The sequence below is a fragment of the Saccoglossus kowalevskii genome, chromosome 1, assembly GCF_978046115.1.
Source record: "Saccoglossus kowalevskii chromosome 1, keSacKowa6.1, whole genome shotgun sequence".
NCBI classification, from domain to species: domain Eukaryota; kingdom Metazoa; phylum Hemichordata; class Enteropneusta; family Harrimaniidae; genus Saccoglossus; species Saccoglossus kowalevskii.
In genome coordinates, this window is record NC_140641.1 from 22,655,279 (window position 1) to 22,680,903 (window position 25,625).

General features: G+C 34.1%; 1 protein-coding gene across 1 annotated transcript in view; it reads right to left on the reverse strand.

Annotated features, from left to right (window-relative positions):
• LOC100370156 (glutamate receptor ionotropic, NMDA 1-like) overlaps positions 1 to 12,535 on the reverse strand; it is a 33,896-nt gene extending 21,361 nt beyond the window's left edge. The window contains exons 1-6 of the mRNA XM_085496906.1: positions 12,110 to 12,535; positions 10,231 to 10,413; positions 6,547 to 6,650; positions 4,291 to 4,412; positions 3,053 to 3,236; positions 1,433 to 1,655 (exon numbers count right to left, since the gene is read on the reverse strand). Of these exons, the coding sequence (XP_085353032.1) occupies positions 1,433 to 1,655; positions 3,053 to 3,236; positions 4,291 to 4,412; positions 6,547 to 6,650; positions 10,231 to 10,413; positions 12,110 to 12,535 (1,242 nt within the window). The remainder of the gene's footprint in view (positions 1 to 1,432; positions 1,656 to 3,052; positions 3,237 to 4,290; positions 4,413 to 6,546; positions 6,651 to 10,230; positions 10,414 to 12,109) is intronic.
• Positions 12,536 to 25,625: the final 13,090 nt, after the last annotated feature.

Consider the following 25,625-nt stretch of genomic DNA (forward strand, 5'->3'; position numbering starts at 1 on the left):
CACAAATAACAGCAATATGTATTCATGAATTAAGAATCTATACACATGCATTCCTTGCAAATACAAACAAGCAGCCTATCGGCTGAGATAGCTCCGCTGTTAGAAATGCACATTTCAATTAAAGAACTGAAGACATCATCAGAAAATGAACAATATGTATAGTATCAAAGCAATCGGACTTACAGTTTTTAACAAGAAGTCGAAAATATCACTTTCTACCAAAAATGACAAAAATATTCACCAAAATTAGAGAATTGAAGATATCATCACGAAATGAACAAATCTGAGAAAGGTCTACATGTAGTATCTATATATGTAATATCAAAGCAATTGAACTTTTGGTTTTTAACAAGAAGTCGAAAATATCACTTTTTACCAAATATGACAAAAATATTCACCAAAATTATAGAATCCAAGATATCATCACGAAATGAACAAATCTGAGAAAGGTCTACATGTAGTATCTAAATATGTATTATCAAAGCAATTGAACTATTGGTTTTTAACAAGAAGTCGAAAATATCACTTTTTACCAAAAATTACAAAAATATTCACGAAAATTAGAGAATTGAAGACATCATCACAAAATGAACAAATCTGAGAGAGGTCCACATGTAGTACCTATATATGTAATATCAAAGCAATCGGACTTGTGGTTTTTAACAAGAAGTCGAAAATATCACTTTTTACCAAAAATTACAAAAATATTCACCAAAATTAGAGAATTGAAGATATCATCACAAAATGAACAAATCTGAGAGAGGTCTACATGTAGTACCTATATATGTAGTATCAAAGCAATTGGACTTGCGGTTTTTAACAAGAAGTCGAAAATATCACTTTTTACCAAAAATGATAAAAATATTCACCAAAATTAGAGAATTAAAGATGTCATTACAAAATGAACAATTCTGAGAGAGGTCCACATGTAGTACCTATATATGTAATATCAAAGCAATTGCACTTGCGGTTTTTAACAAGAAGTCGAAAATATCACTTTTTACCAAAAATGACAAAAATATTCACCAAAATTAGAGAATTAAAGATATCATTACAAAATGAACAAATCTGAGAGAGGTCCACATGTAGTACCTATATATGTAATATCAAAGCAATTGCACTTGCGGTTTTTAACAAGAAGTCGAAAATATCACTTTTTACCAAAAATGACAAAAATATTCACCAAAATTAGAGAATTGAAGATATCAACATGAAATGAACAAACCTAAGAGAGGTCTACCCAAGGTACATATACACCAAGTATCAAAGCATTCAGGCTTGTAGTTTTCAAGAAGAAGTCGAAAAAGTAAAACATTGACACGGACGACGACGACGACGGACAATCACTCATATGATAAGCTCCGCTCGACAAAGTCGACGGCGGAGCTAAATATACATTTGATTAAAAACTCAAAACATGAATGACACAGACCTCTAAACGTTTAGAGATTTGATAACCTTCTGGGTCAGTTTCCTGCCCACCAGGCCATACAATGTTTAATTTTTTCGTGGTATGAAACGGCCATGTTCCAACCATTCTGTCTTTTCCATCAACAACATTAATGATTTCATACTCAGCAGACGTTCTATCTCCATTCTGGTCAAATTCAACAGTCCCAGTCTGACCATTCTGTAGAGATGCCTTCAGAAGATATCTACAACAGAAATACATAATTAAGATTTTTGAATATTAAACAACCGCTGACACAATCAGATAGTAACATCAAAGTAAAACATGTCAGTCATATTGTATTTATCTTCAGCAAAAAAAAATTATGGTGAGTACACGTCTATAATTTTATTAATTTATTTTGACACTATATTTTAGCCTTTTAGATACAAGTCTCTCTATTTAAGGTAATTGCAAGTTATCTTGTAGTAATCCAATGAACAATTATGCTCTGATATTTCAAGTTCACTGAGCACTACAGAAGAAATAGTTATATGTTCTTTCCAATTGGATACCCAGTACCCTATAATTAGTGCAGTGAATAGGTACTGTTTCTCTCACTGCTGAGTGGGCTGCTAATCACAGGAGTTAAACCCATAATCCTCCTGAGGGTAGACATGCTAAAACACTGTGCAAAAATGAATAAGTGATTGCATTATATAGTCTCTGTGAGTTCTCAAGTTTAAGAAATATGTAAGTTTGAACATGAACATACAGACTGCATTCACAAAAACAAAATGGCCACCAGTCAAAACCAATCAAAACAAAATTATATGAATTAAAGTCCCATAAAGTTCAATGAAATCTGGTTTCGCACTAGCAAAAATGTTTTCACAGAGTTTATGACATTAAAATGGCTGCCATTTGGCCATCTTGGATTGAATTGTCTTAAAAATGTCCTTATGTGCTACATGATGTATGATGTACATCTGAAAATGTTTGATCAGGGACAGCATTTGTGAAAACAAAATGGTCACCAGTCAGCTATTTTGAATCTGATCTGAGAAACAAAATGATGTGCATCAAGTTTGATCAAAATCTGTCCATATATTTGGAAATTGAGTTCAAGAATGTCAGAAATGCTTGATTTTGACAAATTTTTAGCCCAAAAATAGCTAGCCATCATTTGGCCAACGTGAACTGAATCATGAAACAAATGAACATGCATATGTTGGCCAAGGTGTGTGACTTATTTATGAAGTTTGAATACGATCAGACCAGGTATATCTGAGATACAGCTGATGTATGAAAACACACATGCACACACAGAGGTCCCATAATATGTCTGGTGTAAATTTGTACCAAGTTTGAACAAAATCCACCAATACACATCCGAAATCTGATTCCAGGATGGCAGAAATGTTTGATTTTGATGAATCATTTCGTCATCTTGAATTGAATCATGAAATGAATGAATGTTCATATGTTGCACAAGATATGTGATGTAGTTGTGAAGTTTGAATGTGAACGGACCAGGCATGAAGGCATGCATGATTCATAAATTTTGATTATAGGTAGTGTGTAGGTTTCTACCTTAAACTGAATTATATTAAGTGACAAACAACGATACACAAAAATCATATATTCTTATGAATCACTCACTTATAAAATTGTGGTCCACTTGTCCAATATTTCTCAGTGCCCCGACAACTGCTTGGTGGTCTTGTAATATTATTATTAGAATTTTTGTCAAATAATTGTTCCACTGCTTGGTATATAATATGGATAGCATCATTTATGTGAGCCACTTCATTAGTACCATTAACAAGTCGAAGACCAACTATACCTGTAACATATCAAAACACAGCAATACTGCAAAATCTCCTCTGTAATGACCAAATCAGACATATTCTCTCCCATGATAGTATATTTTCTGCTGCTTGTATTCTGGCAAACTATCATATTTTTAAAATCAAGAAAATGGTAAGTTTGTTTTTTGATGAATCACACATCATATGCAGACAAGAAAAATACCATTAAAAAGCTTATGAAGAATGTATTATTTCCATTAGAAAGAAGCCAGCTCGGGCTGCAATAGATTTCAAAGCTACAACGTAGATAGGAAGTTTGGAACCAAATATGTATTCCAGAGTCTGTTCCCTTCATTTTTGTGACAAATGATAATGTTCTCAAGTCTATTTAAAAACATCAACTGAAAGCAGTAGCTGATTTATCCCATTTATCCCATGGAACATCACCAAGGGAAATACAAAGACAGTTCCAATGTTAGGACATGTTACAATGCCAGCAAAATTACAGCTGATGACAAAAAAATTTCCGAACTCAACATTAATACTGATTTAATGGTAGAACATTATGAAAACATTGGTTGGGAATTGAACTGACAACCAACAAATTAACATCTCACTATTTAATAGTGAATGTTTGTATTAACAGTTGAAGTCAGGTCTGGTTGTTATTTCTGTGATACATTTCCCTCAATTTGCTACGAAATCTGACTTTGATTAAGAAAATATGCCACTTACTTTAAAGGCTATTTATCTGCAGATAAGTGCATCTAATCAACTACAATACTGGCCAGTAGAAAATTCTAGACTATTTAACACCAGGGTCTACATTCCATATGTCTCTAAATTTGTTTGGCTAGCAACATAGATTTAAAATCAGATATATAAGGGGATGATGATGATCAAAACATGCATGCTACAAATGTAATCTCTTCATTTAGGGGCAGAGGAGAAATTTCAATTATTGTTTGCTAAAATTAATGTTTGTTAATATTTTTTTCCCACCTTTGTTCAGGGAAACAAAAGGGGGTTGAGTGTTAAATAAAAATGTAATTGCTATTCATGGTTTTTAATCATCCATAGCCCCCTTACCTGTTGGTGCTTCTTTTAGTGCTTTTCCTGAGATTGCTTGTTCAGGTACAAGCCATACGTTCCCAGAGTCGGTCATATTAAGTTTCTTTGCTGCAGCGTATGCACTACATGCATCCTCCTCACTGAAAAATGTATATATTATATGATTAGTGAATAAATATATATCCCATAAAGAATTGTAACAATAAAACAAATTGAAATCATTCTGATGTAATTTTGACGTTCATGAAACCAAGTAAGATGAAAGAAAGCTTAAAGAGAACTCCTGTGTGCAGAGAGTACTGGAGACACATTACAAATTAATTAAAAATTACTTTTACTTGAAATATTGATGGAAAAGCTGAAAACCAATATGCAAATCAGGTAATTAATATGAACAGATTTGAGGGTAAAACTAATAAGGTCTGCACAATGTAACAGACCATCTTTGTACCAAGTTTCATTGAAATGTGTTTAGAACCAACAAATTATGAATTATTATACTAATTATGGCATTAATATGAACTGATTTTAACCGAAAACTAATCAGGTCTGTCTATTGTCCTAGAGCATCTATGTACCAAGTTTCATTGGAATGTGATGATTAGTACTTGAGATATCAGTGTGAAGGTTTAAAATTGGTTAATTATGCAATTTAGTTGATTAATATGCATACATATTTACTGAAAACTAATTGGGTCTCTGCATAGGACTAGATTCATTGAAATGTGATGATTAGTATTCGAGATATCAATGGGAAAGCTGAAAATCACTAATTATGCAAATTAGGTAATTAATATGCACAATTATTTACCCCAAAACTAATCAGTACTTTGCATATACATTTTGTACTGGAGGATCTATGTACCAAGTTTCATTAAAATATGATGATTAGTACTGGAGATATTAGTGGAAAAAGCAAAAAAATTACTAATCATTATGTAAATTAGGTTGCAAAATTTTTTACCAAAACCTAATCAAATCAGCGCATTGGCCCAGAGCATCTATACACCAAGTTTCATCAAAAACCAATGTATGGTTCTTGAGATATCAAGAACACACCCACATACACACACACACACACACTAACTGCAAAGACTTCTATTGTGTCAAAAACAATTTCTGTGTAAAGTGAACATGTACATGAGGAACAAACATACTACAAACATGTATTTGTCAAATTGGAATCGTATCTTTGATTAATAGAAGTATCTTAAATCAGCTGTCATGCAGAAGTTTAGCACATTAACACTAAATATGTTATGGACAACAGGGAATTCAAAAAACAAAGTATATTTTAAGGAATAAATACAGTACTATCAACAGATGATACTGAATCATCATCACCACACATACACACACGAAGCTCAAATATCCATTGGACTTTTCACCACCAGACTTTCTTGCCCAAATTTTTTTGCACTTTTTTTCTTATACTCTTTTTAAATTAATATTTTTGGAAATGAACCCTAATTTTGGAGCCAACAGCCAAAATTTGAGTCAATTTTCAGTTTTGACTTAAAAAATTTAGCTATTTTTGTCCTAATTGTTGGAAGGAAAGTACAGACATTATGTGAATTTGTGATGAAAAGAAAGAACTGGTGGTGAAAAGGCTAAACTGCTAAATGTTAAAATAATACTCAGAAGTATAGCTTGTTGTTAACATTAAAACTTGCTTCTCTGAAATTATGTTGCCTATATACATGTATTTACAATAATTATTGTAATCTGTTAAAGGGGAACCGCTCAATTCCATGGATTGCACCACGTGCTCATGCCTCTGTCCCATAAGTAAATGAATGCTTATTATGCTCGCTTACTCAAACTGTGATTGACAGGCATTTTGCATACATTAGCCGCCATTTTAAACTCATAATTTGTACTTGTCGCCGCACGTTTTGACCGAAAACAACAGCATTTATACATCAAAAGTCCAACCAGACGAGTGTAATCGCTAGCATACATATTCATGCCCCCGTGGATATGTATTTGGAACCACAGCTTGATCTCTAAACATCATAAATGGTACATTTCCCAGAGCTCCCGCCACGATGTGAGCGGCTTGGTTCAGATTAGCATACTAATTGCGGTGGCCATCTTGCCCCTATTTATAGTATCAGTTCCCCTTTAAGGCAAGTATTAAAGTTACTATTCAGTTGGCATAATGGCAATTTTACTTTACACTGGGGCTATATAGGACTACCCTTAGTGTCTAGCCCTTTATAACCTCACACTTTGAGGGTTTCTGGAAAATTTTATCAGCAGACAAACACTTACTTTGCATACAAGAGAAAAACTCTTGAGTGAACATCGTTGGTTTTCATCAACAGTTCAGTCATGTTAGTTTTACTACTGGGTTTGTATACCAAAGATTTCTCAATCTGGATAAGATAAGAGATTGCGTTAAGAGCTAACACAGTAGTCATGCATGCTAGTAGCTGACATAATTGCAGCTCAGTGTTAAACATGTATCCCATTTGAACTAATGAACAAGCAGCCTCTCAGCTGAGATACATGTAGCTTCGCTGTGAGCAACACACATATCAAGTTGAAAATATTACTTTAAAATGGACAGACATATTCATCTAAATTTGAGATTTTAAGTCATCAACTGACACACATGTAATCTGTACATAAGTCCTTGACTGACACATGTGTAATCTGTAAGTACATCATCAACTGACACATGTGTAATTTGTACATAAGTCATCAACTGACACATGTGTAATCTGTATGTACATCATCAACTGACACATTTGTAATCTGTATGTACATCAACTGACACATGTGTAATCTGTATGTACATCATCAACTGACACATGTGTAATCTGTATGTACATCATCAACTGACACATGTGTAATCTGTATGTATGTCATCAACTGACACATGTGTAATCTGTAAGTATGTCATCAACCGACACATGTGTAATCTGTATGTACATCAATAACCAACACATGTGTAATCTGTATGTACGTCATTAACCGACACATGTGTAATCTGTACATGTATGTATGTCATTAACCGACACATGTGCAATCTGTATATACGTCATTAACCGACACATGTGTAATCATTATGTACATCATCAACTGACACATGTGTAATCTGTATGTACATCATCAACCGACACATGTGTAATCTGTATGTACGTCATCAACCGACACATGTGTAATCTGTATGTATGTCATCAACCGACACATGTGTAATCTGTATGTACATCATCAACTGACACGTGTAATCTGTATGTACATCATCAACCGACACATGTGTAATCTGTATGTATGTCATTAACTGACACATGTGTAATCTGTATGTACATCATCAACCAACACATGTGTAATCTGTATGTACGTCATTAACCGACACATGTGTAATCTGTATGTATGTCATTAACCGACACATGTGCAATCTGTATGTATGTCATTAACCGACACATGTGTAATCTGTATGTACATCATCAACTGACTCATGTGTAATCTGTATGTACATCATCAACTGACACATGTGTAATCTGTATGTACATCATCAACTGACACATGTGTAATCTGTATGTATGTCATTAACTGACATGTGTAATCTGTAAGTACGTCATCAACCGACACATGTGTAATCTGTATGTACATCATCAACCAACACATGTGTAATCTGTATGTACATCATTAACCGACACATGTGTAATCTGTATGTATGTCATTAACCGACACATGTGTAATCTGTATGTACATCATCAACCGACACGTGTAATCTGTATGTACATCATCAACCGACACATGTGTAATCTGTATGTACATCATCAACCGACACATGTGTAATCTGTATGTACATCATCAACTGACACATGTGTAATCTGTATGTACATCATCAACTGACACATGTGTAATCTGTATGTACATCATCAACTGACACATGTGTAATCTGTAAATACATCATCAACTGACACATGTGTAATCTGTATGTATGTCATTAACTGACATGTGTAATCTGTAAGTACGTCATCAACCGACACATGTGTAATCTGTATGTACATCATCAACCAACACATGTGTAATCTGTATGTACATCATTAACCGACACATGTGTAATCTGTATGTATGTCATTAACCGACACATGTGCAATCTGTATGTATGTCATTAACCGACACATGTGTAATCTGTATGTACATCATCAACCGACACATGTGTAATCTGTATGTACATCATCAACTGACACATGTGTAATCTGTATGTACATCATCAACCGACACATGTGTGATCTGTATGAACATCGATCATCAACTGACACATGTGTAATCTGTATGTACATCATCAACTGACACATGTGTAATCTGTAAGTACGTCATCAACCAACACATGTGCAATCTGCATGTATGTCATTAACCGACACATGTGTAATCTGTATGTACATCATCAACTGACACATGTGTAATCTGTATGTACATCATCAACTGACACATGTGTAATCTGTATGTACGTCATCAACCGACACATGTGTAATCTGTATGTACATCATCAACTGACACATGTGTAATCTGTATGTATGTCATTAACTGACACATGTGTAATCTGTATGTACATCATCAACTGACACATGTGTAATCTGTATGTATGTCATTAACCGACACATGTGTAATCTGTATGTACATCATCAACCGACACGTGTAATCTGTATGTACATCATCAACCGACACATGTGTAATCTGTATGTACATCGATCATCAACCGACACATGTGTAATCTGTATGTACATCATCAACTGACACATGTGTAATCTGTATGTACATCATCAACTGACACATGTGTAATCTGTAAGTACGTCATTAACCGACACATGTGTAATCTGTATGTATGTCATTAACCGACACATGTGCAATCTGTATGTATGTCATTAACCGACACATGTGTAATCTGTATGTACATCATCAACCGACACATGTGTAATCTGTATGTACATCATCAACTGACACATGTGTAATCTGTATGTACATCATCAACCGACATGTGTAATCTGTATGTACATCATCAACTGACACATGTGTAATCTGTATGTACATCAACTGACACATGTGTAATCTGTAAGTACATCATCAACTGACATGTGTAATCTGTATGTATGTCATTAACCGACACATGTGTAATCTGTAAGTATGTCATCAACCGACACATGTGTAATCTGTATGTATGTCATCAACCGACACATGTGTGATTTGTACGTAAGTCATCAACTGACACATGTGTAATCTGTATGTACAAAATCAACTGACACATGTGTAATCTGTAAGTACATCATCAACTGACATGTGTAATCTGTATGTATGTCATTAACCGACACATGTGTAATCTGTAAGTATGTCATCAACCGACACATGTGTAATCTGTATGTATGTCATCAACCGACACAGGTGTGATTTGTACGTAAGTCATCAACTGACACATGTGTAATCTGTATGTACAAAATCAACTGACACATGTGTACTCTGTAAGTACATCATCAACTGACACATGTGTAATCTGTATGTACATCATCAACCGACACATGTGTGATCTGTAAGTATGTCATCAACCGACACATGTGTAATCTGTATGTACATCATCAACTGACACATGTGTAATCTGTATGTAAGTCATCAACTGACACATGTGTAATCTGTATGTACAAAATCAACTGACACATGTGTACTCTGTATGTACATCATCAACTGACACATGTACAATCTGTAAGTACATCATCAACCGACACATGTACAATCTGTAAGTACATCATCAACCGACACATGTACAATCTGTAAGTACATCATCAACCGACACATGTACAATCTGTATGTACATCATCAACCGACACATGTGTAATCTGTACGTAAGTCATCAACCGACACATGTACAATCTGTATGTACACCAACTGACACACATAATCTGTACACAAGTCTTTAACTGACACATGGAATGTACTTCATCAACTTACCTTTATCTCACCATCGCTGTGTTCTTCTATTTGTTTGAAAGCACTCAGGACAGCTCTTCCATCTTGATCACTACTGGTGATGGTAATAATTCGCTCCCATCCATATATATCTAGCAGGTCAGCCCAAACTTTAGCGTGATGTGCATATGGTGGTACAGTACGCAGGAAAGACATGTGAATATTCTGAAACCAAAATCACTAACAAATTTAACTAATCTGTTTCATTTAAATCGTTCACCTAAATAAAAAAAAAATCATTTAATTGTGGCGAGAATGTAGTGAGAGGATGGGTTTTAATCCGATTTATATATTTTGTTTCTTTTGTTTCAAGCCTTTTGTTTTAAATCTTATTGCTATTGTCTATTTTTCCATTCAACCAATCATGGCTTCCACTTATTTACTCAACAAAACGGGTTAGAAATTCTCGACCGCAACTTGCAACTTGTGAAATAGGATGGTGAGACCATGGTAGGATCATGGAAACTTGATACGAGGATCAAGTAAGCATTACTTTACAAGGATCTGTGATTTGGTCATGTTAAGTGATTTTGGTGTTAATTTATTTCCATAAAACACTGACTGCTTCCAACCTGGCCTGAATGTTAATTATTTATGTAATCATGCACATTATGGGAATGTTTATGTAAGTATAAATAAATCTAAGCGATCATAGAACATGGGAGAACAATACCTTCCATGGTAAGGGTCAGGTACTAGTATCACATCTCTGAAATACATTTGATGTAAAGTATTTTTATTTAAAATGTGTTACTCTATTTTCTTAGGATTCAAGTAATAATTATAATATTTTACATTGAATTGTTATGGGATTTGTTATTTGCTTTTTATCCTGAAACAAGCAGCCTCTCGGCTTTCAGCTGATAGAAATGTACATTTTAATTAGAGAATTGAACATATCCTCACAAAATGAACAAATCTGAAAGAAGTCGACCTGTAATACCTATATGTATAATATCAAAGCAATCAGACTTGAGTTTTTTAACAAGAAGTCGAAAATACCACTTTTTACTAAAAATGACAGAAATATTTATCTAAATTAGAGAATTGAGACATCATCATGAAATGAACAAATCTGAGAGAGGTTATGCTGGGGTACCTATTTCTATAAAGCATGTACACCAAGTATCAAATCAATCAGGCTTGTAGTTTTCAAGAAAAAGTTGAAAAGGTAAACAGCGGACAATCACTCATATGATAAGCTCGGTAGTTAACAGCGAAGCTAAAAAAAGGAATTTTGTCAGTATGTGTTGCACATGTATAAATGTTTATACAGTCATGAAGATTACAGAACAATATGACCTTTAAATCATGGGTTCAATTCACCTGGGTATTTAGGAGGCAAATTTAATTGGGAAATGAGCATTAAACATGCGTGTACTTGGTTCCCTATACAGGTATGTAATCCCCTCCTCCCACAATGAAAAAAATATAATATAATTATCAACCGATATACAAATGTATCAAGTATCGACATGATCTACAATCAGATGCTACAAAAGTGAATTAAAATAAACATTGTAAGTACAATGTGACATGCATTGTATTGCCTCCATCAATATTGGAATATTGTAGAAATAAACCGATACTGTACCATATGGTACGTCCAACACAATGAATCACCCTTAAACTAATAATGAAATTTATAATGATTGAATATTCCTTTGTTGCCTTTTTTTCTACCAATCAAAATGCTCGGTTCAATGAACAATCATTATGTGAAGACATACTGAAATGGAAAATAATGTAATACCTAGAGTTGATCTAAAAATTATTCTACAATGATAATCAATAATGATATCTACCAGGAGGGGGGGGGGGGGGGTTGTATCATAATTTATTCAACAGATTGTCTACTAACCTTATCAGAAAATATAGATTCTTGGCAGCTTATTCCAATGACAGGAATACGATAGAATCCACATGTGTATGATATTGAGACAGGTGATAAATCAGAATTTGGAGGATGAGATGCAATCACTGCATATACCTGCTGGGAGACTAGATCCCGACAAACAGATAATGCCAACTGAATAGGATTGGCATTCATCACCAGGAAGGTTCCGTTAAGTTTCCTTATTCCTGGCATTCGTTCTGTATTCACATCTTCAATAATTTTCAGGAATTCCTCTTCATGCTGTGCCGAGCTCAACATGGCTCCGATATTGATGATCTGTGTATTATTATCCAGCCCGTGCATGTGGTGGAAGTTGTGAAAGAAAATCACGAGGAATACCCATATGGAAGTCAAACAACAGTGAATATTTGGCAGATGCATGGTCTCCATTTTGGAGTAATAATTGTTTTATTTTGAAGCTGTTGATTGTCTTTACAATTACCTATATAACCTTAACAATTCAAAGTATTTTCAAAGCGGCACCTCATCCGGGTGATTTCCAAGTCACAAATACAATCTGACGTACAAAACTCTGATATGTTAATTTCATGACCAGCTATCAGCGCAAATGTCTCATCATCCCACTGTGTGATCAGAAACAACTTGACAGCATGCGGGTTTAGATGGCAAAATCACGTAACAACAAGGTGTGAACAATGAACACAGGAAACGATCTCATACAGACAGGTGTTGAGTACACATCACTGTTCCAATGCATGATCAGCAAACACTTTTAAAAATGGAAAACAATGTCAGCATACACATTAAGCAGCCAAGAAGAAGAGGTAGATCAATATTGATTGATGAGCTGAGGCTATTCTTTACTTCAACAGTATGATAATCCGTATTGGGTACACTCAATTGTGCTCTCAGTATAATGTACACTATACAAAGTAAATTATAGATGTCAGCAGCTGATGTCTGAAAACACTCCTGAATCGATAATCCATCCTTGCATATAACTACATATACGATCAAGCGGAAACGTTACATGTACAGTATCAGCGTCAGTGACTTCATGCTAGTGAATTCCATCTCCATGAACATCAGTAACTGTCTATAAATAAAAGGAGTTATCAGACATTTTACTTAACTACAGCTGCTAGAACTAACAGATCCACAATATGAGAGAGATCGCAATGATAGCTTTCAGATGATATCATGATGCAATGAACGAAATTAACAACAAAGACTTGCCAATATATTTTCACTCAACTGAAATAAATTCATGGAAATCGAGATCCCGCCTACAATACAATTTGTGACATGTAACCCTAACGTGATATATAATACCAGCAATGTTGACATCACTGACGTGATTATTGAAGCGTATTAAAATTCATATCACACACTCAAGATTGTTTCTAATTTCTCTATTAAATCTGCTTTTAAATATCAGTTCTGTTTTGTTTCATTTTATTGCCAGACATTCACAAAAATTAGTTTTATAAAAGTCATTGTGGCCTTAAACATGACAATGATTAAATCAGTCAAGTACGTTTGATCATGATGACCGTACCCCACATTTTAATTTGAGTTAATAAATGATTTTAAATTGTTCAAGATTTTCTACAGACACTTTGTACTCTCTCTAGTTTGCTTTGCTGTTGACAATGGTCAGCAGGTTATGAAAAAACATATCTTACCTGTATTATGTCGTTACAGTGTTCGACATTCATGTACAATGTGAAGTAGAAGTAGTGGCCGTTACAGATAAAGTACTTATCTTGTCAATTCTAAGCATCAAGCAATTGAGGAAACCTTGCCATACAACACTTTATATTTTGCAGCACAGTGTGTCTACGGGTAAAAAAAAAAATAATTGAATGAAATTAAATTAAATTGTGAAGAGGCAAATCATATTTTCAGATCATCGGCTATTGCACAAGCATGTATGAGTTGGATCATCGAAGAAAATGACATGCACAGTGAAAATAAATTAATTATTCACAGCACATTGATTGCATTGGTGTAGAATGATCATCACAAGTACTGGTGGACTCTGAGGAACTTAACTGTAATTTAATGATGGCAATATTCCATCACACCTGCTCAGATGGTGCCTGAACCATCCAATGTAGTGACAATCAATTATGTAGCTACTGCTCCCATTTGTTATTCCAGCAAAATAAATAAATAGCCATACACAGAGTTGACTGACAGCTGGTAGTTTCTACATATCACTCCAGCACAATATGCTCCATTAGCTTCTGAAAGGCATTAGCAGAATCAAATCTCTCACTAGAGTTCACAGGTCACCACTATAACCACTCCAAGGAATTTTGAGCATGGGTTTAATAGCTCCCCCAGCGAGTCTGCAGATGTGCCTGAACGGGATTTACAGGGACCAAGATATACACATGATGCATATTTTACATTCATAAAAAATATCATCCATGTATAACAAAAGGCAAAATTTAAAAAAAAAAAAAAAAAAAAAAAAAAGATTCACAAAAAAAGATTTGAAAAACAAACTAATAATCCGAAATATAAAATTCACATTAAATTGAAATTTTACATAATATATAATAGGAATATACAAAACTCCAATAAAGCTCTATAAATGCTCTCTGAGTGCAACTTTAAATTCATCCACTGACAACGCAACATTCAAACTTATATTGCATTGTGGTATTTAGGAATAATTAATTTTTAAACCGCCATAATTTGAAACATGCACCTACAATATTTCAAGAATAGAATCTCTGTAGTGTGCCTTCACTTATCATAATATAGAACTGCACTGACAGATACAAATGTAGGTATTTGTGTATCAAATAAATAACTAATAATAACACAGGAGAGCTCACAATTATATGAAATATATTTAACCAGGCTGAGATTTTAAAGCTGCCTATTAAAACCAACAATCTTTTCATCCAAAGATCCCTACTTTCTTATATAATAATTATTACATCTATAGACATTGAACTGAATCAGACTCTTGTTGATGGCCACTTTAGAGGGTTTACCTTGGTTTTAACGAAAATATTATAATAAATTAAGAAATCTTTGGGGGAAGGGGACCAGTGTAAAAGAATGACAATTTCACATCAATCGCAACATTTTTTTTTGATAACCTTAAAACCAGAAAAAAAAAATCATTTCGCTATAACTGCATCCAACATTTATACATGTATTCAGCTAATTAAATTTTGTTAGTGCTAAAAATGATGTGATAGAATCAATATTAAGATAAATTCAATAATTTCAGTTGTATTATTATTACCCATACCATACTCAAGCTACATGCAAGTTGATTGGAACACTGGAGAATAGTATCTAGGATGGAATCTAACATGTTTGAATTTCAAATATGTATGTGTTCTTTTCCAGAATTAGATCTCGGATTCATTTGTTTTCTCCTGGGTGCATCATGATGCATGATATATGCTCAGAACGTACATACTGACCTGGTAACACCCTGACATGGATACATGCAAATGGAAAATAAAGTAACATATGCAAATATGCTCATTAACATGCACAGTTTCAAAGAATATGATGTAACAGCATTTACGTCTTCAAAATTATATTTACACATGTAGGAGCAGAATGCTAAACCATTCAAACACATTAAAACATTATCACCTGCTGAAAGCCTGTACGGATAGCCACAATCAATGGAAAATACTGCAGCAAAGGCATTATGACAACAGTTACATTTAACTATAAACACTTTTACATTAGCTGACTGTGTATTCAGAGAACCATCATAGTCTCATGCATCATCTGCTTCACTAATATTCTCTTCTTTTCCTAATTATATAATCATGTTATTAGTTTTATCTATCACATATGACAGGTAATTAATGAGTCTTATGATTTATTAAATTCACTTTCAAATTGACATTTCCCCGGTGTGTCAGGAGCTATTCACACTCATTTATTCAACCATAAAATGTCTTTATTCAGCAGTATACATGTACTTGCATTAAAGTACATCTAGTAGTTTGAACATTTGTAACAGTACCATTGCAAATACACTCAAAACACTTTTTGTACTAGATACCTTGCTATGATATGATTATTAGCTAATTTGTGTATATTATCTATAAAAGTGTGAATGCAAATTGCCTACACACAGTACAAATACCAGATTTCCTGTGAAAGTACCATAAAGTAATAACTGATTTAAGGCAGATTACCTAAATACTTCACAGGCTGGTGGGAGGTCTTACTTCCAATACAACAGATAAACATCATTACTAAATTTTAATACTTTTACACAATGTATATATTTGACGTATGTAGCATATCTTTTGAAAATCAAAACAGCAGCTGCCAGCAGAATTAACAATTGAAATGCTTAAATGTGAACAAATGAGTTAATATAATGTACAGACAATTAATGCCTTCTCTGTCTATAACTTTTTTATTATTTTATTTATTAAAATGTGCCAGATGGCAGTTGGTTGACTGTCACAGTACTTAATTTTTCGTCATGTGCCAATTACATGTGTTAGTGCTAACCATGCATGAATCACATTTTGCCACAGAAACTGTATTCAATGTTTATTACATGTACCACATGTATATAGCAGGGCTGTGTGACTGTTTGTTATGTTTTGAACATAATAAACATTACATTGCCACTGCTATTTATATTTGATAACTGTGTAATGGCTGTCAACTTTTTTTATATTTAAGGCAAATGAAAAATGATATTGTGGTATGTACATGTATTTTTTAGGTTAAAAAAATATAGTAGAAATATTCCAAAGAAGCATGAAATAAAATGTTGTTATTTAAACATTTAAATCAAAATAGAATTGTAATTCACAATATTATTACATGCATACCATACGTATCTTTACAGTATGACATAATACAGGACATCAAAAATGCATATCACATACGTTAGCTTTTTTTTCATTGTATGTGCTGCGTTTTGGGTTTATATAGGGTCTGATGACGGTAGCAAAAGTGGTACATTTTGGCAAGCTCATGTATGTATTTTCGAAATTATCATTTGGTCTCTCCAAATAATCAGTTGAAATTTTAAAAAAAATACTTGCAAATTTGAGCACATATCAGGAACGGGTGAAATCACCACACAGCAGCATATGCACATGAAATGAAACACCAAGGCATCACAATTAGCATACGAGGTACGCACAATGTATTCACTGTTGTATAAGCAATAGTTCAACACTCCAATGTTTCACTATTTCAGACTGGTAAAATACGCATGCAAAAAAATATATAATCCCACAATATTTTCTCTTGACATATGCAGACACCTGCGGCTCAGATTCATACAAAACTCTGGCGGTAATCACTAGTAAATACAACATCTCTACACGTATACTGTAAAATCTGTATTACAAGCTGCGGCTTCTATTAAAATGGTAGAATGCAACAGAGGAGATGCAAGCTTCTATTAGAGCATCTACACATATGAGAAATTTTAATACACTGTACTGAATCATTCCTTCAGTGAAAATAGCGAAAATTAATTCTAAGCGAAAATAAAGTATTTTACAGTATACTAGTAAATATTATTAGTAAATATACAATATGTACATGCATACTATAAATGTAACATTTTCCTGAAGCTGATTTACCAGTATACAAAAATGTACATGTAGGATAATGGATGGTGGTCATCACACCCACATTTATGTTGATAATTATGAGGTGAGAATACCACCAAAATTAGCTTGGTGTCATTATTTGAACATTGTTCAGTTGTTTGGTCTTTATTTGGAAAATAGTTTGGTTATTAATTGGTCATTATTCGGTTATTTGGTCTTTATTTAAACTTTATTTTGAGCTTATTCCATTATTGTGTCATTACTGCAACATCGTATTGCCATTGTTTCATTATTTCAATTTTATTTCTTAATTATTTCATTATTGTGTAATTGCTACAATATTATTTCGTCATTCTTTCATTATGTTACAATTGTGTCGTTATTTAGACATTATCTTGACATTCAATTGTCATAAGATTACGATTATTTTCACGTCCAAATGTCTTGACATTCGGTTCGCTTGACTTGCGATTACCTCAACATTCGGTTCGCTTGACTTGCGATTACCTCAACATTTGATTACCTGACCTACATTAGCTGACCCCGTTATACATGTAGTATTCAATCCATAGTCCCAGGCCGCCTCCGATAAAGCATTGCTCATGATGGCAATGTAGCCTTTGTAAAAGTTAGCGTGAATTTCTAACTGAGGTCGTCAGAGCCTGTCGTGACGAAATATCAAATGCCGCAAAACTTGTTGTTGATGCAACGCGCTCCTAGCGAAATTCGTGAGAGATGATCCGACTAGATCATTGGATGATTGCCAAGAACCAATCACAAGACTAGTTACCGTGTCATGAACTCGCAAAATTTAAAAGAGCAACTAATATTCTTCAAGATGGTATTTTTTTTATAGATTTCATTTTTCATTCTTTTCGCCTGTTTTTCCAGTTCAAAAATTTGAACTGACTGGAGCCTTCATCCCTTGTCTATTTCTAATACTAGTACACTAGACCAGCCGATCACGCCCCCCCCCCCCCTCGCTCATAGGTACATGTACCATGTATAGTTTATTATTATAGTTCCTGGGCTCCCTGTGGTCTAAGCTGTGAAAAGTGAAATTAACAATTCGTTTCTGGTGACGAGGCAGCTTGTTGGAACTGTCCCCGGCATTACTAATGTATTACAATCATGCAGGACTGTGTTACAATCAGGTGCAGCCAATGGAACTATTCATTAGAAAAGCTGTTCCAAGGGAGTTTTTCTTAAGGGCAGACGATTTTATCTATTTTTTGTAGAGGGCGGGAAATATCAGTACAGTGGGCAGGTTATATTTCTTAAAAAAATGTAAGGACAGGGAAACTTTTTTTAGTGGGTAGGGTACTTACATAATAAATATCGCAGGGTGGGCAAAGCAACCTTTAGGGCAGGGTATAATAAAAAACGCATTGGGGAAATAACAGCGAAAATTTATTGCAGCTAAAATAAAATATTTTACTCTGCATCAATTAGTCTTTTCGAGCCCGAAATAAGTTGGCCCTAAAGTAGTCCTAACCCTAAGTCATAACATCTCAGACTACTATAGTAACATTGACATGCCTGCAACAGTGTTTTTTTATTTAATTCAAAAGATTTAGGGACACGGAAAAAAAAACGCAGAGTTAATTTTCCCTTATACTCCACACAAAGAGTAATTTGTCAGTCGTGGCGAGTATGTGCGACAGTTTATTACTTCTGTATGAATATAATAAAATTATGTAATTTTTGGTACGAAGATATGGTGGCCCTGAAAAGGACCATTTAGTTTTGTTAGAAAACGATATGAATTTACTCCAATCTATGACCCGCGTATGTGTGTGTGGGGGTGGGGTCGATCTTCTTAGCAGTGAAACTGAAACGGACACATCGTGAAAATTACAACTCAACCTAGATTTATTCTTCAATAGCATACATACACAGTAGCAGCGGCAGTGGTCGCCCCACGAAGAAAGTTTTCCCCTCAAAATGCAGGAAATAGCATTTTAGAGGGTCCAGATTTCAAATTTGTGCATGCCCTCGAACCGGACCCCCTAGAGGTTGTGAGCAGATCTCGTCCCCAATGCAAAATTTCGTGCCGCCCCATCTGATTTACAGATGTGAACTAAAACGAGTGCCAAAAAACGTACAACGTTACCATAGATCCCGTCGAGTAACAATTTTTAGGGTGGAGGCGTTCACATTGACCCAATAGAAATACGGTGTTTACAAATATCGGCCAAATTAATGATCGGTGTGCTTACGAGTAGTTCCCTATAGGATTACGTGCATAAAATGAAATACGTAGAAAACATATGGTTATGAAATGATGATTCTAAGAAGTATACTGTCAATAAATGTGATATGAATAAACACAAACATACATTATTCTATAAACCGTCAAAGGTTATATATAAAGATCGATAAAACGAATGAATCCGGCCCATACATACTGATATTTCTGGAAATTACGTAAATACATTGTGTGGTGATACTGAGCAGCAAATGTTTATAACCACAGTTTCATCTACCGAGAACCTTGTGCAGGGAGCAAAACTTCACAGTTAAACAACCGCAACCCAGTTTATTTAGTCCATGGCGCAACTTATGAAAACCCGTTGCAACCGGGGCATGCATTTCGATGGAATTCAACTCCCCATCTACTAAATAGCAAACTTCTTGTCAACTACAGAATTGGGTTTTGTCAACCGTCAGAATAGGCTACTTTGGCCAGTAATATATGGGGAATTTGACAGAGGAGACATTCACAGCAATCGAATCAAAACAAAATTGAAACTGTGAAACTGGTTTGCTAGAGGAAGTCGACATTTATGAAAACCTCAAAGACAGCATAATTGTGATTACTGCAGATACAACGCATGGCTGGCGAAAAACTGTCGTGACACTGACGTGATTGTTATTGGCAATGAAACCCACAAATTCATTGCCAATGCAGTTGTTACAAACGAAGACATCTGATTTCGTAGCGCCATGAAGTGAATGGCGTGCTACAAATCAGCCGTACAAATATATCGGCATCTTGACAATAATGGAGTGAACGTGAAAAATCACGCCCATAACAGGAATATGTCTGTCAATAAGTACCTGAGATAAGAGAGGCCGGGAATGAGAATCAGAATGATACATGGTTCAACTTTTACTTAAAAAAAGAACCGTGATGGCACTACCAAGTCCGCTGAAAGGCCGGTTATTGACCGTGTCAGTCGTGCCACGATCAACTGTGTAATAATTCCTCCTCACTTCAGTCATCGCATTTGAAGTAATATTCGCTAACCAAGTTTGCGATATTTGATATTGCGTCACGACAGGCTCTGACGACCTCAGTCATGTCCCTGAGTGTTGGTGAAACGACCATTATTTAGAAATTCCCGCTAACTTTTACAAAGGCCGCATTGCCATCTTGAGCAATGTTTTATCGGAGGCGGCCCGGGACTATGGATTGAATACTACATGTATAGCGGGGTCAGCTAATGTAGGTCAGGTAATCGAATGCTGAGGTAATCGTAAGTCTAGCGAACTGAATGTTAAGACATTTGGACGTGAAAATAACCGAATCTTATGACAATTGAATGTCAAGATAATGTCTAAATAACGACACAATTGTAACATAATGAAACAATGACGAAATAATATTGTAGCAATTACATAATAATGAAATAATTAAGAAATTAAAATTGAAATAATGAAACAATAGCAATACGATGCTGCAGTAATGACACAATAATGGAATAAGCGCAAAATAAAGTTTTAAATAAAGACCAAATAACCGAATAATGACCAAATAATAACCAAACAAGTTTTCAAATAAAGACCAAACAACTGAACAATGTTCAAATAATGACACCAAGCTAATTTTGGCGGTATTCTCACCCCATAGATAATCACATTGAATTTTCCACAACCAATGGTGCTCTACTAACAATTCAATATGGAGACCAGTATGGAGACCAGTATGCATGTGAGTTTTGATCTGGCAAAAATGAACGCAGTACTCATGGCAGTTAGCATACAAACATGGAATGGATCATTATTTACCTATATAAATATTGATAAATCATCTCTTTTCTTGTTCACTCAAAATTGTTTCTGCACATGTGTATGTATTGCATTTTGATGAATAAATTTTGGTCATACAGCAGAACAAATGCATACATTACTAGTTAACATAATCCTGCCAAAACTGTGCGAGCACTGCCATCTTGGACAGTGTTCTCTGCTTAACAACAACCTGTACAAATAGCAAAGGTTAATCCAGGCTATTCAAAACGATACATCAATTTTGTGAAAGTGAAGATAATAAATACAACATTTTACCCCTATAATCTCTCTACAATTTTCCTGGGGGGGGGGGGGGGGGTTAGATATCAATTAATATCTAAAATGTCAATTTTATTGCTCCTACAAATGTAGTTGCTGACATTATCACAACCAGCATCGAAAGGTACAGATGAAAAACATCCACCGTTAAATTTTTTAAAACATAATTGCAAAAGACATTGACCTTCCCTTTTGTGTAATCAATATAAAAACACAGGAAGAGTAATCTATCATATGGGTGAAGGTGTTCATTAAAAAACAGCATCAGACCTTTGAGGTAAATTAATGAAGAAAGATATTTATTACTCAATTTCCGCTTTCTAAATCGAGTTGCCCAGCGGGTCACCTTATGATGAATACAGCAAAGTAATCACCGTAATAACGACAGTATCCTCATCTACACATATGAATATTAATGATATTCAAACCAATACAAGTACAGTATGAAACATACTCAAGACGCGAGTCATGTTTTCACATAATGTATCACATGTTTTATGTTAATATAAAAAGTAATGTGTAAATACCCACGAACATTCTGTTTTTCAACACTGCATCTCATAGAAATTCATAATATTCAACCCCTTCCTAATGTAATAAAATATCCCACATTTGTTAAAATTCTCTTGGCAAAAGACAAGTTGATTTTTCATTTCACGTCATACTTGTTTTCAAGTGATAATTTATTATGTGATATGTAATGCTACATGCTAAGGTGTGATTTAACGGATAAGATTTATGTCAGCTTTATTGGTAGCTCAAGTTTCAAGCCAAAACGATGATACCTTGAAAATGATATAGCCCATATAATCATTCAAAAGCCAGACAGATCTAGTAAAAGCTTGCCCTTATACATGTATATAGTACTAAAAAACTGCTAGGTTGAATAAAAACGATTCTTGTATTCATGGGTCACTGAAAAATTCACAGATTTAAAAACATAAGACAAAGATGTTTAGATAACTGATCATCAATATGCAAGAATCTCAGGAAATTCTAGGTCATGTGATACTGATACCAAGTACTGTAAAAGGATTAATTGTTTGCTGGGTTTTAATTCAGCTTATTTCGCTGACTGGAAAATGCGCTAAATTAAAACCCAGTGAATATGTAAAAGTTAGCATAGAACACATTATCTAAATGATGAAACCGTGAATTTAAAACCCACTGAATATGCCTGAAATAGTATATCAGCTAAATTAAAACCCAGTGAATATGTAAAATTAAGCATAGAACACATTATCTAAATGATGAAACCGTGAATTTAAAACCCACTGAATATGCCTGAAATAGTATATCAGCTAAATTTAAACCCAGTGAATATTAGTCATTTTATAGTATTATTGATACTAGTCTATGGTGGATGGGAATATATGAGAAAATAACATATTTGCTGTTTAGAAACACATCTAATAAAATTGCATGAAAACCAATTTGTATTTACTGTATACTGGATCTTTAATTTTAAATTGTTACCATTGACTCGCCTATGTTCTTTACATAAATGTATGAGCTAGTAATAAAGCAATTAAGATATATGCAAATAATATTCCCAAGGTAATCATATCTGTGTCAAGAAGTGATGTTTTTTAAATGCATTCAACTTGTCAAAACAAAGAGTACCATGCCTGCTTAGCTATGCATGCATTTTTTACATAAATGACAAAGGCATGTCTATGGTTTTAATATTACTACATGTATAATAATCCATACAATAAATGAAACTACTGTAATTATGGTGAACCATACGTACAATGTCCAGTCACAAAACTCAGACATAAGAGTATCACCAGTACTGACAAATTAGATTTCTGTCATCTGCATCTGTATCTCGATTACCGCCTGGAGTCAGTTTGATTATGAATAACCCACTAGAATGACTGGTGTATTTTGAAAACAGCCTAGAATCAGTTTAATTTTTTAATATTATATTGACATGTGGTTGGAACATTTTGAAAACAGTGTGGAGTCAGTTTAATTTTTGAATTTTATATTGACATGTGGTTGGAACATTTTGAAAAGAGCCTACAGTCAGTTCCATTTTTGAATATTATATTGACATGTGGTTGGAACATTTCGAAAACAGCGTGGAGTCAGGTTGATTTTTGAATATTTTATTGACATTTGGTTGGAACATTTTGAAAACAGCCTGAAGTCAGCTTGATTTTTGAATATTATATTGACATTTGGTTGTAACATTTTGAAAACAGCGTGGAGTCAGTTTAATTTTTTAATATTATATTGACATGTGGTTGGAACATTTTGAAAACAGCGTGGAGTCAGCTTGATTTTTGAATATTATATTGACATGTGGTTGGAACATTTTGAAAACAGCCTGGAGTCAGTTCCATTTTTGAATATTATATTGACATGTGGTTGGAACATTTTGAAAACAGCCTGGAGTCAGCTTGATTTTGAATATTATATTGACATGAGGTTGGAACATTTTGAAAACAGCCTGAAGTCAGCTTGATTTTTGAATATTATATTGACATGTGGTTGGAACATTTTGAAAACAGCCTGAAGTCAGCTTGATTTTTGAATATTATATTGACATGAGGTTGGAACATTTTGAAAACAGCCTGAAGTCAGCTTAATTTTTGAATATTATATTGACATTTGGTTGGAACATTTTGAAAACAGCATGGAATCAGTTTAATTTTTGAATATTATATTGACATGTGGTTGGAACATTTTGAAAAGAGCCTACAGTCAGTTCCACTTTTGAATATTATATTGACATGTGGTTGGAAAATTTTGAAAACAGCCTGGAGTCAGGTTGATTTTTGAATATTATATTGATATGTGGTTGGAACATTTTGAAAACAGCGTGGAGTCAGCTTGATTTTTGAATATTATATTGACATGTGGTTGGAACATTTTGAAAACAGCCTGGAGTCAGTTCCATTTTTGAATATTATATTGACATGTGGTTGGAACATTTTGAAAACAGCCTGGAGTCAGCTTGATTTTGAATATTATATTGACATGAGGTTGGAACATTTTGAAAACAGCCTGAAGTCAGCTTGATTTTTGAATATTATATTGACATGTGGTTGGAACATTTTGAAAACAGCCTGAAGTCAGCTTGATTTTTGAATATTATATTGACATGAGGTTGGAACATTTTGAAAACAGCCTAAAGTCAGCTTGATTTTTGAATATTATATTGACATGTGGTTGGAACATTTTGAAAACAGCGTGGAATCAGCTTGATTTTTGAATATTATATTGACATGTGGTTGGAACATTTTGAAAACAGCCTGAAGTCAGCTTGATTTTTGAATATGATATTGACATGTGGTTGGAACATTTTGAAAACAGCCTGAAGTCAGCTTGATTTTTGAATATTATATTGACAGGTGGTTGGAACATTTTGAAACAGCCTGAAGTCAGCTTGATTTTTGAATATTATATTGACATGTGGTTGGAACATTTTGAAAACAGCCTGAAGTCAGCTTGATTTTTGAATATTATATTGACATGTGGTTGGAACATTTTGAAAACAGCGTGGAGTCAGCTTGATTTTGAATATCACATTAGAATGTGGAACCAGTTTGATTTTCAAATGTGATTAGAACATTTTGAAAAGAGCCTAGAGCATGTTAAATTAGGAATGAATTACATGAAAATAACACAATCTCAAGTGA